General features: G+C 49.0%; 1 protein-coding gene across 4 annotated transcripts in view; it reads left to right on the top strand.

The window, feature by feature from the left end:
• Window positions 1-17,545, top strand: part of FBXO10 (F-box protein 10) — a 43,349-nt gene that overhangs the window by 19,768 nt on the left and 6,036 nt on the right. For 2 of the 4 annotated variants that reach the window (XM_061425679.1, XM_061425681.1), the window contains exons 3-9: window positions 652-1,242; window positions 4,136-4,957; window positions 6,717-6,866; window positions 8,241-8,377; window positions 13,496-13,566; window positions 15,327-15,479; window positions 16,488-16,757. In XM_061425679.1, coding sequence (XP_061281663.1) covers window positions 658-1,242; window positions 4,136-4,957; window positions 6,717-6,866; window positions 8,241-8,377; window positions 13,496-13,566; window positions 15,327-15,479; window positions 16,488-16,757 — 2,188 coding nt within the window. In that variant the 5' untranslated portion in view covers window positions 652-657. The remainder of the gene's footprint in view (window positions 1-651; window positions 1,243-4,135; window positions 4,958-6,716; window positions 6,867-8,240; window positions 8,378-13,495; window positions 13,567-15,326; window positions 15,480-16,487; window positions 16,758-17,545) is intronic. The other 2 variants (XM_061425682.1, XM_061425680.1) reach the window with 2 other exon arrangements.

The following is a 17,545-nucleotide window of genomic DNA, read 5'->3' as shown; positions in this document are numbered from 1 at the left end:
TGCTTTTTATCCTTCAATTTTTTCATGTGGTGTATCACGCTGTTTTGCATTTATTGAAAAGTCTTTGCATCCCTGGGATAAATCCCACTTGGTCATGATGTATGGTCCTTTTAATATGTTGTTGGATTCAGTTTGCTAGTATTTTGTTAAAGATTTTTGCATCTATGTTCATCAGTGATATTGCCCTGTAGTTTTCTTTTCTTTTTTTGTTTGGTATCTTTGTCTGGTTTTGATATCAGAGTGATGGTGGCCCCATAGAATGATTTTGGAAGTATTCCTTCCTCTGCCATTTTTTGGAATAGTTTCGGAAGGACAGGTGTTAACTCTTCTCTAGATGTTTGCTAGTATTCGCCTATGAAGCCATCTGGTCCTGGACTTTTGTTTTTGGAAGTTTCTTAATCATGGTTTCAATTTCAGTACTTGTGATTGGTCTGTTTTTATATTTTTCTATTTCTTCCTGGTTCAGTCTTGGAAGATTGTTCCTATCTATGAATTTGTCCGTTTCTTCTAGGTTTCCCATTTTATTGGCATAGTTGCTTGTAGTAGCCTCTTACGATCCTTTGTATTTCTGTCATGTCAGGGGATGTTTTAAGAAAGGGGACCATAAGCAGGATGGACAAAAACCTCTTTTGTTCTGTGTCTGTGTCCCAGGTGACCATGGAGGCTGGCGGCCTCCCCCTGGAGCTGTGGCGTATGATCTTGGCCTACCTGCCCCTTCCCGACCTGGGCCGCTGCAGCCTGGTGTGCAGGGCCTGGCGTGAACTGATCCTTAGTCTCGACAGGACTCGCTGGCGGCAGCTGTATCTGGGCTGTGCTGAGTGCCGCCACCCCAACTGGCCCAACCAGCCCGATGTGGAGCCTGAGTCTTGGAGGGAGGCCTTCAAGCAGCATTACCTTGCCTCCAAGACCTGGACCAAGAACGCTGCCATCTTGGAGACCTCTGTCTGCTTTTCTCTATTTCGCCGGAGGAGGATGCGCCGGACCCTGAGTGTCGGGCCAGGCCATGAGTTTCACAGCCTAGGCAGTGCCCTGGCCATGTCCAGCCTGTTTGACCGAATCCTGCTGTTCCCAGGTCTGCATGAAGAGCAAGGTGAAATCATCCTGAAGGTGCCTGTGGAGATTGTAGGCCACGGGAAGCTAGGTGAAGTGGCCCTGCTGGCCAGCATTGACCAGCAGTGCTCGACCACACGCCTGTGTAACCTTGTCTTCATGCCAGCCTGGTTCTCACCCTTCATGTTTAAGGTGGGTGTCGACATCCGATGCATGGCCTCTCCCAGCCTGACCCTGAGTCTTGGCCTCTTCTCGGTGGGTTTGTAACCCCTTTTTTGTTGGAATTGAGAGTTCAGTCATTATTCCTATAACACAGTCCTCTGAGTTCTACACCAGTTGAGAAGGAGGCACGGGGATCAGTAAAGATCTACATTCTGCTTTGTTCCCTCACTGGAGGTCAAAATTGCCTTGTACTTCTTCCCTTCCAAACTGGACCAACTGGGGCCACAGGTACAGCAGCCAGGTGGGAAAGCCAGGTTCTAGGAGCATGCCGCATGGTGACAGGCAACATTCCCAGAGAGATGGCCAAAGAGGGGACGCTCTGCATGCCAGGGACCTTCAGCACGTTAGCCCCACTCTGGGGAGGGTCAGGGAAGGTCTGGCTTTTGCCAAGAGTGACTGGAGAGAGAGTAGGAAAATATCAGAACAACATATTCCTTCTAGGAACAGAGCAGTTGTGTTCAGAGACAAGCACGGTAGCTTTTGGTAGCTCCTGGCAGAACAGTCTGCAGCTGTTACATTGCTTAGAAACTGGTTACAGTGCATGGATTTTGTACCTTGTCAACAAAACTACACCACCACTATTCTACCAGTAACAACCAGATTATCTGTCAGGTTCATAATGATATTTATGCCACCGGTCATTTACGATGCACTTACTGGGTGCCAGCATGTCCTTACAGCATGATTAAGATGGGTAGTGTCACCTGGCTTTATAGACAAGCGAACGGAGCCTCAGCAAGGGTCTCAGACTTTGTAAGGGACAGAATTAGGGTTCAAAACCTGTAATCATAATATAGGTGACTTTGCATCAGTGGTCTCACAACAATCTTGTGGTAGACAGAAGAGATGTGTCCCCATTCTGCAGATGAGGGGCACTGAGGCTCAGAGACACTGAATAACTTTCTCAAGTGGATAATTAGGTTAGACCTCAAATCTAGGCCTTTGAGCCTAAGCACTTTTGAAATTACATTGTACTGTCTTCCTTGAAGCTTGAAAGGCTGCTTGCTAATTAGACCTAGAAGATTTCAGAAGGACTGATGAGGTCTTCCACTGCTGATCTACAGACCCAGAAGAATCGTTCATTTCCATACCCTTCACATTTCATAGACATTTATTCTTGGAGTAAGATGTTCATTTCAGCCTCTGCTTCCCCCTCATCAATGTAGCCACAGATCTTCAAGGGGTAGGTCTTGGCCATAGATGTCTTTGTAGCTCAGCCCACTTCCTGCCTCAGGGCTTGGCATATATTAGTGCTCAGTCCATGATTGTCTTTTAACTAACAACAGGACAAGGGGCCAGAATCACCCTGCCTGAAAAAAATGCCAAGGCCAGGGTGATTTCACAGCTGTTTTATATGACTTTTGAGGAGAACCCTGGCAGTGGCTTTGCATCTCTAGAGAGCCAGTGTTTTTCTACAGAGAGGACCAAGTAAGAGAAAATAGACTTAAATTGCATCAAGAAAAAGTTAGGTTAGCCTAGGGAAGAACTAGACAGGTTGAGGGGAGTTAAGTTCTGGAACAAGCTCTCAAGGGAGATCACTGCTGGGGAATGTAAAATTGTCCAAGGATTATTGAACAGGATCATGGGACACTCCCTCCTTTTATGGTTCAAATACATCTCATGGAACTTGGTGTGAAATCCAGAAACAGTTCTTCTTCAGAAATACAGAGCAGCCAGGCCTCACTGTCAGGCCTGCAGAGCTGAGGGCTCAAGTAAGTTGTGCTGTGGGGCTCAGCACTCCCCTGCCCCAGACGACTCTGCTCTCCATGGTGATAATAGCTGGCTTTTCTCACATGCCATCTTTGTGCCTGGCTCCATGCCTGGTGCTTTGTTAGCTTGTGAGCCCTGTACTGTAGACAGAGAAACTGAGGCTTGGAGCAGTGACATGTCGGCCTGAGGTTACACCCTTGGGAGAGGCAGAGCTGGGAGCTGGGCCCTGCGGCCAGACCTCAGAGCCCCGCGCTCTTTAGCCTCTGTGCTGCGGGCTGTGGCAAGCCTGCTGTCTCCAGCTCTAGTTGTGCACCAGCTTTAGTTCCCACGCAGACTCCCAGCACCTGTGTCGGGGCCTCCCACTGCTGGCACAGCCCCTCCTGGCCACCTTGGCCTCTGTCAGCCCTCCCACTTCACCGGCTCCGTCCTGAGTCCAGACACTAGGGTGGCCTCTGACGAGCTGCAGTCCACAGGCTCAGGGGAGGCTGGCTTGCAGGGCCAAGGGAAGATGACAGTGAAGGGAGAGTGCTTTGGAGGGTGAGACCCAGAGAAGTGCCACGTGATGGGACACAGTCTCTGTGAAACTGAGGCACCACGTGGGACCCTTACCCATCAGAGGGCTTGGTAAAGTTGGGCTTGCATCCCAGCCAGCTCCTGGGTCTGTGGAAATTGGAAGCTTCCCCATCATTTCTAATCATCCCTAGAGTGATAGTTTCCTGGTTCATCTCCAGAATTAACATGTGTCGATTCCATTTCCCCCATCCCTCTGAGCATTCAGCATCTTCCCCCTTCTGCAGGTCACCCCCACACTCCTTTTTCTAAGTGCTTCATGAGCATTGGTAGCATTTATTTGAGATTTGGGGAGTTGGGGAAGGGCCCTGCTGCAGAGTGAACTTCTCTGCCGTTCTCCATCTCCACTCTTGCCCCCGCCCTTTGGGACTGGAGGGAGAGAAGGGCAGGCAGCTTCCTTCATGCAGAGCAGCTCCCAGTTCCTCCGGGGCTGGCAGACATGAACCCTGTGGGGAAGGGAACGTGACCAGCAGGACAGAAGGCCTCTCGAGGTGCCACCCCCTCTGGAGCAGTCAGAGCTCTGACAAGCAAAACAGATCTTATCCCTGTTACACACACTATCTCTCGCTCTCTCATCTCCCAGACAACTTCAGGTCACGTCCAGTTTGACAACTGCAACTTCGAGAATGGGCACATCCAGGTCCACGGCCCAGGCACCTGCCAAGTGAAGTTTTGCTCCTTCAAGAACACTCATGTCTTTCTGCACAACGTGCCCCTGTGTGTCCTGGAAAATTGTGAATTCGTGGGCAGTGAAAACAACTCGGTGACTGTCGAGGGCCACCCATCCTCAGAGAACAACTGGGCCTACACGCACCTCTTAGGGCTCATCAGGTCCTCTCCCGGCGTGCTCCCCACCGAGGACTCGGACTCTTTAATGTCCCTTGACCTGGAGAGCAGGGACCAGGCCTGGAGCCCGAGGACCTGTGGCATTGTCATTGAAGGCAGCCAGAGCCCCACTAGCCCAACCACCGGCTCCCCCAGGGCTGGCTCACAGGAGGCAGAGGTGGGCAGCAATGGGGAAAGGGTGGCCCGGACCCCAGACAGCAGCGATGGAGGCCTGAGTCCCAGTGGTGAGGACGAGGACGAGGACCAGCTCACGTACAGACTGTCCTACCAAGTGCAGGGCCCACGGCCAGTCCTGGGGGGCTCTTTTTTGGGCCCACCGCTGCCTGGAGCCTCCATCCAGCTGCCCAGCTGCCTGGTGCTGAACTCCCTGCAGCAGGAGCTGCAGAAGGACAGGGAGGCCATGGCACTGGCCAGCTCCGTGCAGGGCTGCCTCATCCGCAAGTGCCTCTTCCGGGACGGCAAGGGAGGTGTCTTTGTTTGCTCTTATGGCCGAGCCAAGATGGAAGGAAACATCTTCCGGAACCTGACTTACGCGGTGCGGTGTATACATAATAGCAAGGTGCTGTCATAGGCTTACTGTGCAGACCCATGAGGCCTCACTGGGTCACCAGGAGCATGATTTTTGAGTGGTGAGAGGGCTTCAGTGGTTGTATGCTGGAGGGCTTGGATAGAGCTAGTCTGTATTTTCTAAAAAGTCATCATCTCTTAAGCTTATAATACACACTTGCCTCATGTCCATCATCTGACTTGAATGAGGCAGAGCTGTCCTGGTAAGGAGTTTCTGGTATCCGCATTCATCCTTAGTCTTGGGTAGGTGTGTCCATGGGTTTAGGACCTTGGCAGTGGGCCCTCTGCAGTGGTCCTGCCTCACCTCATGCACTAGGAGGGGAATTCTAACCCTCAATACCAAAACATTTTCTTCCCACATCCCTGAGGGATAAAAGGTTTATTGTTTTTCTGTCTTCCACCACCCGCCCCATGAGAGCCACGGGGTTTGCAGCTCTTCACCCAACTGCTTGAAGCTTGTTCTCTGGGAAAATTAGGGGGGAAATCCAAGAGGGGCTTAGTGCTTTTTCCAAAGTGACTGTTCTTTCCCGCCAAGTGCCCAGCAGAAGGGAGGCATCTCTGGCCTCTTGTCCGGCCCTCAGCCTTTCTCCATGAGCAGCTGGCGTGGTCTGTGGAGAAGTAAATAGATGCAGCTACTCCCGGGGCTTCTGTGCTCTTACTGATTCACACTTGGCTTTTAACAAGCTGTGAAAACAGTTACCCAAACTCTTCTTTCTGGCTAGCATGGCACCTGTGTCTTTTCAAACAAGCAGGTAGTCCCATCTCATGTCCTTGGAGGTGCCTTTTTCCCTTAGGTTCCAGGCTCGTTGGTGGTCCTGCAACCTCAGCTCTCATGGATTCAGAGATTCTTCTTGTGGGAGCAATACTCTTTCTAACTTTCTCCATCATAAGCAGAAAGCATCTCCTTGAAATTGTACTTGCATTACACTTTACCCCTCCCAGGACTTAACTCTAATGTAATATATTGTTTACTGTTAGTACACAATTTGCCTTCACATACTATATTGTATTATTAATACACAGTTTTAAAAAAACATATATTTTAAGTTTTTATATAATTATTAAATATAAAAAGAAAGTGTAAGTGGCAGTACGCCCTCTTAATAAGCTGTGTGCCAGCTTATGGTGTCTTGTTTTAAAGAGGCTTCCCTATCCCTATACCAACGTTTCTAACTGTCTCTTAGTTTGGAATTCCAGTGGGTTTTCCACCCCAAGATAATACATTAAGAGAGATGCAGAGTGGGCAAGAATTGGTATTTGTCTTACAAGTAAAAAGCCAAAGGGAAGGTGGGCAAGGAGCGCCTGTGAGTTACCTTACCCTCTAGCACTTCCTTAGGCAGGTGAAGTCCAGCAGAAGTGCCTATGGGATTGGCACTTGGTTCCATTTAAAGTAGCTGTGCCCTCAGACCTCTGGGGAACTCTTCATGTGGAGTTAGCAGCCTGCCTAATCCTATCTCATCTAAGCATCACTTCCATCCTGCTCTGAGGCTGGGGATGTGGAGCCCAGGGCCAAGCTTCCATCCAGGGTTTAGTGAAGGACAGGTATGAGGTTGGTACAGAGGCTGCAGGTCCAAACCGGGAAGGGTGTCGAGATGCTCCCTCCTTGTGAGTACGTGGCGAGAGCAGCTGAGCTGGAGTCAGGCAGATCTGCACAGACCAGACAGGAAGGAGGAAACCCAGGTGCCCCTGAGCAGGTTTTAAAAAATAGCCTTTGTGACCAGAAAATGAATGGCTGTTTCTTCTCTGCCTAGATCATCATGCTCAGGAACCACATTCACCACTGCAGAGCATCGGGCATCTTTCTTCGGTTGGAGGGTGGAGGCCTGATTGCTGGCAACAACATCTGCCACAATGCGGAGGCTGGCGTGGACATCCGGAAGAAGTCCAACCCTCTCATTCTGGTACTTCCTCCGTCTTGGTGCCCCTTTCAGGGTGGCTCGTAGTTCTCAGAAACCTTTTCTAGGATGTCTAAGCAAATGCTACCATTTTAAATTCCTGTTGCTTCCTGCTTTTAAGTCATTCCTGTCCTTTCCTCTGTGGGTCCTTGTGACTCTGGTCTCTTCCTCCATGTGTTGAAGGTGACTTTGGATAAATCACATCCCTGAAGTCTCCCCCAGCAAGGATGAGGACCCTGCAGACAGGGAAGTTCACAGGGCCTTCCTTCCTGCAGCCCTGATATGCTCTTGTGGGTTTTGAGTTCAGTAAGAATAAAGATATGATGTCTGCCCTGAAAAACACTTGGTTACCCTGGTGAGTCTGCCAAATCCTTCAGGGGAAAATCTGGAAACCAGTAAGAATAGGAGCTCTTGCAGCAGGAAACACTTTAAAGCAAACTTGAACTTTGTTTTTGTGAAATAGTTTTGGAAAAGAAACAGCTAGCTTCTTGGTTTAAATATATGATTGTATTTAGGGTGTAAATTAGAAGAGTGAAACAATTATAATTTATTATAACCTAAGATTTTTTTTTTTTTTTTAAAAGCACCACCCAGTGCTGGGTCGCCCGCCGGGCCCCGGCTCGCTGCGCCGCTCAGACAGGTGTGGGCGCCGGGAGGGCGCGCGCAGCTCCCATGCCGGCTCGGCGGCGCGACCGAGTGCCCTAACCTAAGATTTTAACCACTATGCAAAAGGCAACTAACTGGGAAACAGAAAAGCTAGGTTTCAGATCCGGCTCTGCCACAAATGTACTGTATGACCCTGGGCCTCTTTCCCCGTTTGCACAGAGGAGTTTGGCAGAAATACCTCCAAAGGTCCTTGTAGCTCGTATACCTTCTGGTGGCCTCCTGCCTCATGGGAAACCTAAGCTCCCTGGGGCTACACCTTCCACAGTCCCCCTCCCTTCCCTGGGTGGTCCCTGAGGCCTGTGCTTAGTCAGTGTTCCCACATATTGGGGCTCCGCCCCCAGGGCCCTGGGGTAATGTGGCCTTGATAATGATCATGCTCTTTGGAGGCTCAGAAATTTTCAGTACTGTGCATTGTAGATGAAGGCAAGAGCCCTCAGCATTAAGTGTCAGGATGTAACTATTAATACATCCCAAGAGTCTGGGTGGGGTAGACTCCTCTCTCGGGAGTCTTTCTGACAGGTATCCATGTGTGCACCTGTGCAGAGAGGGCAGGGCCACGCCTGGTCCATTCACTTTGTTTTGTGCTTGGGATCCTGCAGTGACGTGTTTTCCTCTGCTGATGCATCCTGGCCCTGCCGTGGGGCAGCACTGAGCCCTCTGCTGCTCACCGGCATGTCTGATCTGCCTTCTGTGGTGTCTCCTGTTCACCTGCAGTGTAACCAGATCCACCATGGCCTTCGCTCTGGCATTGTTGTCCTTGGCAATGGGAAAGGCATCATCCGGAACAATCAAATCTTTTCAAACAAGGAGGCTGGCATTTACATCCTGTACCACGGAAATCCAGTTGTGAGGTATGTATGTGCCTCTGTACTCAGACCATCCTGCTCACCCATGGTCCCTTTCTTCCTCTTTCATCGCTGCTTCCCTGCTTCCTGTCTTTGCTTCATTTGAAACCATTTTTGTTTACTAAAGCAACTGTATACATGCAAGCAGAGAAGAGACAGGCTTCACCCACAATCCCACCTCAGTAACACAGCCTTCTGTGTTATATTATCTGTATTCTGTGCTTTTGTGTCTGTGTTCCCTTCCAGTTAATTATGTGGGGCCATTCTATTCAGCAGGCATTATTGGGCACTTCTAATAATGATAACAGAGGTAAACCAGGTAGACTCTGCTCCCTTGGAGCTTACTCTAGTCTGGAGGAAGACATGTGTGTCCAGAAATAATGCTAAGATAGGACTGGCATAGAGGTTTCAACTCACTTGACAACTCTGATCGGTTGTTAGTGGCTACCTGGGATGCTGTATTAAGATTGGAGGCTACATCTGACCTCAGCACGGAAGCATGCCGTGATCCATCACTGGTATAAGCTGTAGGTAGTGGGGCTGCGGATCTGCCCTCCCACCCATCATGTGGTGCAGGCTGTGATAAATGCTGTCAAAGTGGTACCGAGAGGGGGAGTTATTCTGATGAGGGGACTGTGGGGAGCCTCATTTGGGAGCTGGCATTGGGGTTAAGACTTTGAAATACGGGTAGGACTTGGCCTCTCATGGAACTGGGGAGTAGACACTCCTAGAGAAGGAAGTGGTGTGAGCAGAGGCAGCTGAACATAGCAGAGTCAGGGAGCACACAGTCCTCTGGGGCTTGAGAAAAAGTCTCACACAAGTTGTGACATTGCTGTAAAACATCTCAAGTTGGGACTGTCCCAGATCATCTTGGGTCCTGTGGTCACTGCAGCCTGAGTGTTTATATCCCCGTGGCAGTCCATCTCTGCCAGGAAGTGTGCTAGAAAGCCTTGGGCCATATGAGGAAGGCTTTATGTAGTGCAGTGGGAAAGGTGGAGTTTATTCTGTCTAGATAAGGGGGGATCACTAAAGGTTTTGAGTGGAAGACTCACATGTTATGTCTGCGCTTTACAAAAATAACTGGAATTACTGTGCAGCAAATATAGTCTGAGAGTTTTCCCCTGCATTATCCTGTGTGTACTTTTCCATGTTGTTGAAGGATCTTATATTTATCACTTTGGTCAGTTTCAGAACATTCCTCATTTTTGAACCAGTCCTATTACTGTTAGGCTTCTATTTTTTCACTATTGTAGGCAGCTTGGTTTTGTTTGTTGTTTAGTCACTAAGTTATGTCTGACTCTTTTGCGACCCCATGGACTGTAGCCCACCAGGCTCCTCTGTCCATGGGATTTCCCAGGCAAGAATACTGGAGTGGGTTGCCATTTCCTTCTCCAATAGGCAGCTTACTAAAAACAATTAGTGATCACATGATTATGGAGCTGTTTTCCCATCTTTTACATTATTGCCTTAAGATAAGAGTATGGGTTTGCATGTGTGCATATTATTCATTAAACACACATTTAGGTGTTTACTCCATCTAAGGGGGTTAGCAGTATAAAGGATGTATGAACAGTCTCTGCTCTGTGAAGTGTTTGGTGTCATTCTGCAGATGGGAGCTGTAAGGGAAGGACCCACTAAAGTGAGCATTTTTATACGTCTTCATGCAAGTGCAGAAGGAAACCAGTCATGATTGCAGCTGAGTGAGTCAGGACAGGGCACGTGGGGTGCTGACATTTGAGCAGTGCTCAGATGGTAAAGAATCTGCCTGCAATGCAGGAGACCCAGGTTCAATCCCTGGGTCAGGAAGATGCCCTGGGAATGGCAACCCACTCCAGTATTCCTACCTGGAAAATTCCATGGACAGAAGAGCCTGGCAGGCTACAGTCCATGGGCTTGCAAAGAGTTGGATGTGACTAAGCGACTAACACTTTACTTTTTACTGAAGGACAAATAGGATTTTATGGCCTCAGAAAGGCATTACAAGCCTGGGGCAGTGAAATTTGGAGTATGACCTGGGAAAGTGGTGGGAAAAGTGTGGTATGTCTGGGCATAAGGTCAGCCTACAAAGTGGGGTTGATGCTGGAACATGGAGGAACTCGAATACCACGTGTGGTAGGTAGAATAATGGCCCCCCAAATCTATCCATTTTCTAATCCTTGGAACCTGTGCATAGACTGCCTACAAGGCAGAAGAGACTGTGCAGATGTGATAAGGGTGCTGAGATGGGGAGAGTACCCTGGGTGATCCAGGTGGGCCCAGTGTAATCACAGGGTCCTTAGAAGAGGGAAGCAGGAGAGTCAGAGAAGGAAATGTGTCAACAGAGGCAAGGCCAGAGGAATGAGGCCACAGACCAGGAAGCCTGGGCCGCCTCTAGGAGCTGGAAAGGTCAGAAACAGATGCTTTCCTAGTCTCCAGAAAAAAGGCGGGTCTACTGGCACCTTGATTTAGCCCTGTCAGACCCATTTTGGACTTCTGACCTCCTAAACCGGAAGATAATAAACTCGTGCTGTTCTAAACCACTAAGTTTGTGGTAATTACTTACTGCAGCCATATACCCAAACCTTGTGGGTGCTGGGGAGCTGTTGAAGGGTTTCGAGCAAGGAATATTACCACCAGATCAGTGTCTTGGCTTTTTCGTTGTTGTTACTTTATTTTTGGCTTTTTAAAACAGTCACTTTGAGGGAATTCTCTGGTGATCCAGGGGTTAAGACTCCATGCTCTTACTGCTGAGGGCCTTTGTTCCCCCTGGTTGGGGAACAAAGATCCCACAAGCCAAAAGCCTCCCCCCACAAAACAAATTCTGGGTTTAGATGTAAACTACTATATGCAGGATGAATAAATGACAAGGTCCTACTGTACAGCACAGGGAACCATATTCAATATCCTATCCTGTGATGAACTATCATGAGAAAGAGTATGAAAAAGAACGTCTGTATGTGTATAAGTAAGTCACTTTGCTATACAGCAGAGATTGGCACAACATTATAAATCAAATACACTTCAATAAAAAGTATTTTTTGAATAAAACAGTCGCTTTGAGAGAATTTGGTTGTGCTTTTTTCCTTTATGTTTCTTTGTGATGGAGGACAGGGATTTGTGGGAGGTCCCTGAATTTCAAGGTCCCTGATGTGACCTCAATAAGGCAAGCCATTGAGCATATTTTTTTGCTGGTAAGAGTTACATAACCTATGGTTTTTTGTTTTTGTTTGTTTTTTGCCTTGGCTGCAAGGAAGCACAGGACTCAAACTGTGTTAATATCCCACCCTTGGTTCTTGGAACAATGCTCTGTCCCCTTTTCCTCATGTTTTCTGATGTCTCTCTTTTTTTTTTTTCCAATTTAATTTTATTTTTAAACTTTACAATATTGTACTGGTTTTGCCAAATATCGAAATGAATCCGCCACAGGTATACATGTGTTCCCCATCGTGAACCCTCCTCTCTCCTCCCTCCCCATACCATCCCTCTGATGTCTCTTTTATCTTTGTTCTGCCTACCCTATGTGCACACACATACATGTTTCTTCAAGTGGCCATGGATTCTCTATGAAAATGAGATTTGTGTTAAAGGTATAACACTCATGAATTTGCTTCCATGGCGCAGCTCTCAGAAATATGAATGAGGTTTGCCTGAGCCCATGGACTGCATCTGATTCTGAATTCTAGAAGCCCAGAGTAACCATCAGTTGATGGAATTATAATCACATCAAAGCAGTTGCTTCGCATCTGAGTAAAAACATAAGGATGTTTTTTAACAGACAATTTCACTTATTCAATTCCAAATGCATAATGTACATACAGTTGGCATTTGGCTTCCCCACAAGGAAGTACAGGCTTCCCTGGTGGTGGCTCAGTGGTAAAGAATCTGTCTGCCAAGCAGGAGACGTGGGTTCGATCTGTGGGTCAGGAAGATTCCCCTGGAGAAGGAAATGGCAACCCACTCCAGTATTCTTGCCTGGGAAATCCCTGGACAAAGGAGCCTGGCAGGCCACAATCTATGGGGTCACAAAAGAGTCAGACACGACTCAACAACTAAACAACAGTAACATATGGTAAACGCTTTGGACCTTGCCCTAGTGATGGGAAGACTTATCAGCCAACTCCTGATCAGTGAGGTTCTGTGAGAGGAGCCAGGCCCTGTGTCAGGCTCTGAACAGCTAGTTGTGTATTTGGATCTAAATCCCTCAGCTGCATGGTAGGAAGTAGGAGGGCACCTCCTAAGAGAGGGGGCAGATGCTTCTCCAGTATAGAAGGAGATCACAGTATTCCTGTTAGTAAAAATACCAATCAGCAAATGTGTATCCTCCAGAAATAACCCAGTTCTGCCAGTGTCTGAGTGGCTCTGTATTTACAGGCAGGCAACCAGAGTTGAGAGACGGGAGCAATGCAGGTCCTTTAACACACTCAGGTGTCTTATTCTAGGGAGCTCATTCTCGAGGACTTTCCATGGCAGTAGGGCCATGTGTGTCTCTTGAGTCAAGAGCATGCTTTCTTAGATCTTCCGTTATGCCAAGTGAGATAGGTCAGTGAAAGACATACTGTATGATATCGCTTATACATGGAGTCTAAAAAATACAACAAACTAGTGAGTATAATAAAAAAGCAGAGTCAGATATAGAGAACAAACTAGTGGTCACCAGTAGGGAGAGGGAAGCAGAGAGGGGCAATTAGGGGTAGGTGATTAAGAGGTATAAAAGGTATAAAGTATTATGTATAGAATAAGCTACAAGGATATATTGTACATCAGGAATATAGTCAATATTTTATAATATCTGCAAATGAAGTATAACCTTAAAAAATTGTGAATTACTGTGTTGTACACCTTCAAATGATATAATACTGTACAACAACGATAATACAAATAAAATGGTGCTTGAGTGTGGCTAGCAGTCCAGAGAGGCTGCAGAGACAGGGATATCTGTTTCTGTGGCACAGTTGCAGGTGGTTTGGGGGCAGTGGTAACTGGTGATTGCTTTCTGCCTGGCTTCTGGGCCTCAAAGAGGTGCTCCATATCCCAGTGGACCTGAGCCATCTGGGAAGCCCATGAAGAGGGTAGGCACCTTGGATGGGCATTGTCTTTGATGCATGATGTTGGTCTGGTCTCACCTTTTGTCTTCTTTCATTTTAGCCGGAACCACATTTTCAAGGGCCATGCAGCCGGCATCGCTGTGAACGAGAATGGCAGAGGCCTCATCACAGGTAGGCATGAGACTGCCTGCAGCTGTAACCAGCCAGGCAACCACAACCCAGCCAACGTCCCCAGCTTCCCACCCACCCAGTCCTTCTCCTGGACAGACTGGCCTCCTGATGGTGACCAGCGCTCGGGGACATAGGTTCCACACCCTAGCCGTGCTCACCAGGCAGGGAGGTTGCGTCCGTTCTTTGCCAGGCCTGGTGCTTACAGGATCTGAGTGGGTGGCTCACAGAACACTGTCAGAAATATTCGCACCACACAAACTGAACCCCTTCTCTGGACTCTACAGGCTTGTTCCTGCTCTGGCAATCCATTCCCATTCCCCCTCTGCCTGGCCAACTCCTGTCATTCTCTGAGCCTCACCCCAATTGTCTCTTCCTGGGGGAAGCCTGCCCTGACCTCCCATTATACATCCACTCACTTAGTCCACCATGTAGGCCTGCTCTATAGGACATTGTACTTAATTTCTTATGATCCATTTAATGACAGCCTCCTTTGCTGTGTTCTGTAAGGCAAGGATCATGTCCATCTGGTACGTCAGTGTAGCCTCAGCACAGAGCATAGCCATACCTAGGACATTAAGGGGATCCAGCAAACACTGGGCCAGTAACTCCTCTTGGCTGAATCCCGCCTTTCGTCATTTATCGGACATGTTTTGAGCACACGGTGTATGCAAGAGCTGGGGATGCAACAGTGAAGAAAACAGATAATTTCTGCTGTCAGGAACTGACATTTCAGGAGGCAAAAATAACAAAAGCATGTATTTTTTTTTTTCAAATAGAGTCATCTCTGAGGGTGATACATATTTTTGTTTTTTGGCCACACCACACAGCTTCAGGATCTTAGTTCCCCAATCAGGGATGAAACTTTGGCCCTGGCAGTGAAAGCGCCAAGTCCTAACCATTTGGCTGCCAGGGAATTTCCTCTACAGATAATTAAAATAGGGTGATAGACAAACTGGGTATTTAGGCCTGTGTGGTCAGTGCAGGCCTTCCAAAAAAGTGACATGTAAACCAGAAGCTGGAGGATGGCAAGGAACTCAGGAAAGAACCAGGATTCCAAATGGGGCCACCTGTGGGAACAGACTTGGCAGGCCTGAGGAGCACAGAGGTTGCTCCTTTGGCTGCAGTGTGGTGAGCAAGGGGCAAGGAGTATGAGACGGGGTCCCAGAGGCAGGCAGGAGCTGGTCACACAGGGCCTCCTGAACCATTGCAGTCCTGTCGCAAGAGGCTGAGAGTCTGCCTCATCCTGGTGCTGCGGCAGCAGTGTCCCAGGACACCCCTTCTCACTGGTGGCCCTTCAGCCCGCCCCCTCCCAGAGACATGGTGGAGGGGAGAGGAGGGTTGTGGTCAGTCCAGAACTGAGGCTGAGAAGGACAGGCTCGCACCTCCCCAGGCCTGTGAGGAGTGGCTGGATTCTGCGTCAGTGCTCCCGAGGACAGTCCCCCAGGACAGACAGCCCTGCCTGGCCTTGGTCCGAGGACGCTAAAGCCAGCCTGTTCTTAGTTATCAGTCCTCCAGGCCGCTAGATGCAGTGGGTTCTGGGGATACAGGAAACCACAAGGCAGACACAAACCTTGCCCTTGGGGAACGCAGACAGCAGACACGTCCTTGGGAAGCCACACAGCAGACAAGATTCTGGGTGCTGCCTCCTGAGAGGGGCAGGCCTCAGCGTCCTTGTCCGGACTTGTTTTCTGTCAGCTGTTCAAGTCCCCATGGCAGCACTGTAGGAGGCCTGTGACCCTCTTTTCCACCTCTTTCCATAGAAAATGTCATCCGAGAGAATCAGTGGGGAGGTGTGGACATCCGCCGAGGAGGGGTCCCCATCCTCAGGAGCAACCTCATCTGCTTTGGCTACTCGGATGGTGTGGTTGTGGGGGATGAAGGCAAAGGCCTGCTAGAAGGAAACACTATCTACGGTGAGAGCCGCTCTCCTTGGGGACAGGTTTGGGGACCAGTGCAGCCTGAAGGCAGGAAGCACAGGTTCCACCTCCAACTTGTAGGTCCTAAGAGAGTCACTGCTGTTCCCTGGGCCTCCAGTACCTCATCTTAACCAGCCTGTATCTCAGGTCACAGCCCCTCTCAGAAGGCATGAGCCTTTCATAAATCACCTTCTAATCCAGGTTGACCCCATGGGGTCAGCAAAGCAGAGAGCTTTAATCCCCACTTAAAACAACCAAGGGCAGGAGTGGATCTTATGTAAGGACAGGGCCATCTGATTTCTGATACATGAACATCTAATCCCTCTTGCTCTTTCTTTTGATCCAGAGAACTAAAAATATAATGGAGAAATAGGGTAATCATAGAAAGAAAAGTATTCTCATTCATTCTGTGACCTTGGGCCACACCTCAGTCTTTCTGGACTGTATCTCTAATAATAACAATAGCTAACCTACATTCAGGTCCTGGACTCTTACTAGGCCCTTTCTGTGCATTATCATATTTAATCCTCAGGACCCCTTCTGAGGTTGGTACAGTTAGTAACCCCATTTTAAAGATGAGGAAACTGAGGCACAGAGAAGTTTAGTAACCTGCTCAGGATCACACAGGTAAGGAGTGGTAGGGCTGGGCCTCAAACCCTGCATTTCCGTGCAGGGTGTGGTTGGGCTGGAGGAGTTCTGAGGGCCCTTTGGGCACTGTCACCATGGGCTCATGTGTTTCCAATCTGGAAGTGGGGCCTTGGCAGTTCCCAGAGCACTTTTACACCCCATGGAGTGACAACAGTTGTGAGATTAACCTGACTGTTACTACCCCTTGTATGAAGGAGAAGCCTGCAGCAGCCAAGCCCTAAAGTGACTCGTTCAAGGCCATTTACCAATCAGTGGCCCAGTTTCCCAGGCCAGTGCCTTTTTGCTTCCCCGCCTGAGATACTGGGTTCTGCCTTGCCTGTTGGCAGCGTTAACGACCAGCTCCTTTCACTGTTACAGCTAATAAGGGCTGTGGGGTGTGGATGATGGCGTCCAGCCTGCCTCATGTCACCAGCAACCATGTCAGCTACAATGGCCTGTACGGAGTGGCAGTGTTCAGCCAGAAGGATGGCTCCGGAGAATTCCCAGGCGGCCACGGGGCCCAGGAGAACTTCAGTGAGGACGGGGATGCCATCCTGTGGGAGACAGAGCTGGAGAAGGATGACGACCCGCTGCGCCGGCCCATCACCATAGCTCTGGTCGAGTCCAACAGTGTTAACCACAACGGAGGTGAGCACCCCTCCCCGCAGCCCTGCCGCAAGGCCTCCCATGCTCGGCCTACCCTGAGACCCTTCAGCCTCATCAGCCACTTCTTTAGCCACTCACCTGGTACCCCCACCCCCTAGACTTCAATCCATTCTCTTCTTCTCCCACCACACCCCTCACCTTTCTCTTGCCCGAAATTCCCTTTCTCCCATCCACATGTCCCAAACAACACGGACCTCAGAGACCTCACCTGCCATCCTTCCCTCCTTCCACCTGGGCCCTCACCCAGCCCCACCAGCACCGGGGCTGAGACTGTTCGTTCTGTGGCTGTTTCATCAGTTCTGACAGGCAGTGAACTTGAGGCGAGGAACTGAATCCCACTCTTGTTGGTGCCCCCTGCCCCTTGGCACCAGTCCCACACCTGGCATATACATTCAGTCAATTCTGAGACACATTTTTCATATTTTTTTCACATCTCTGATGAGATACATCTTACAGTTGATGGCATATCATGGTTTAATTGGCAGTGATTTTTTTTTAGATTTCCCTGGTGGCTCAGTAAAGCGTCTGCCTACAATGCGGGAGACCCGGGTTCAGTCCCTTGTCAGGAAGATCTCCTGGAGAAGGAAATGGCAACCCACTCCAGTATTCTTGCCTGGAAAATCCCATGGACAGAGGAGCCTGGTAGGCTACAGTCCATGGGGTCGCAAAGAGTCGGACACGACTGAGCGACTTCACTTTCTTTTTTCTTTCTTAGAGATACAGAAAATAAGAATATTTAAAATCCATGTTATCTTAAACTTGATAAAAAT

This window comes from Bos javanicus, chromosome 8 (assembly GCF_032452875.1).
Source record: "Bos javanicus breed banteng chromosome 8, ARS-OSU_banteng_1.0, whole genome shotgun sequence".
Classification (NCBI taxonomy): Eukaryota; Metazoa; Chordata; class Mammalia; order Artiodactyla; family Bovidae; genus Bos; species Bos javanicus.
The sequence above is the reverse complement of the archived record's forward strand: the minus strand, read 5'-3'. Positions and strand labels throughout refer to the sequence as shown.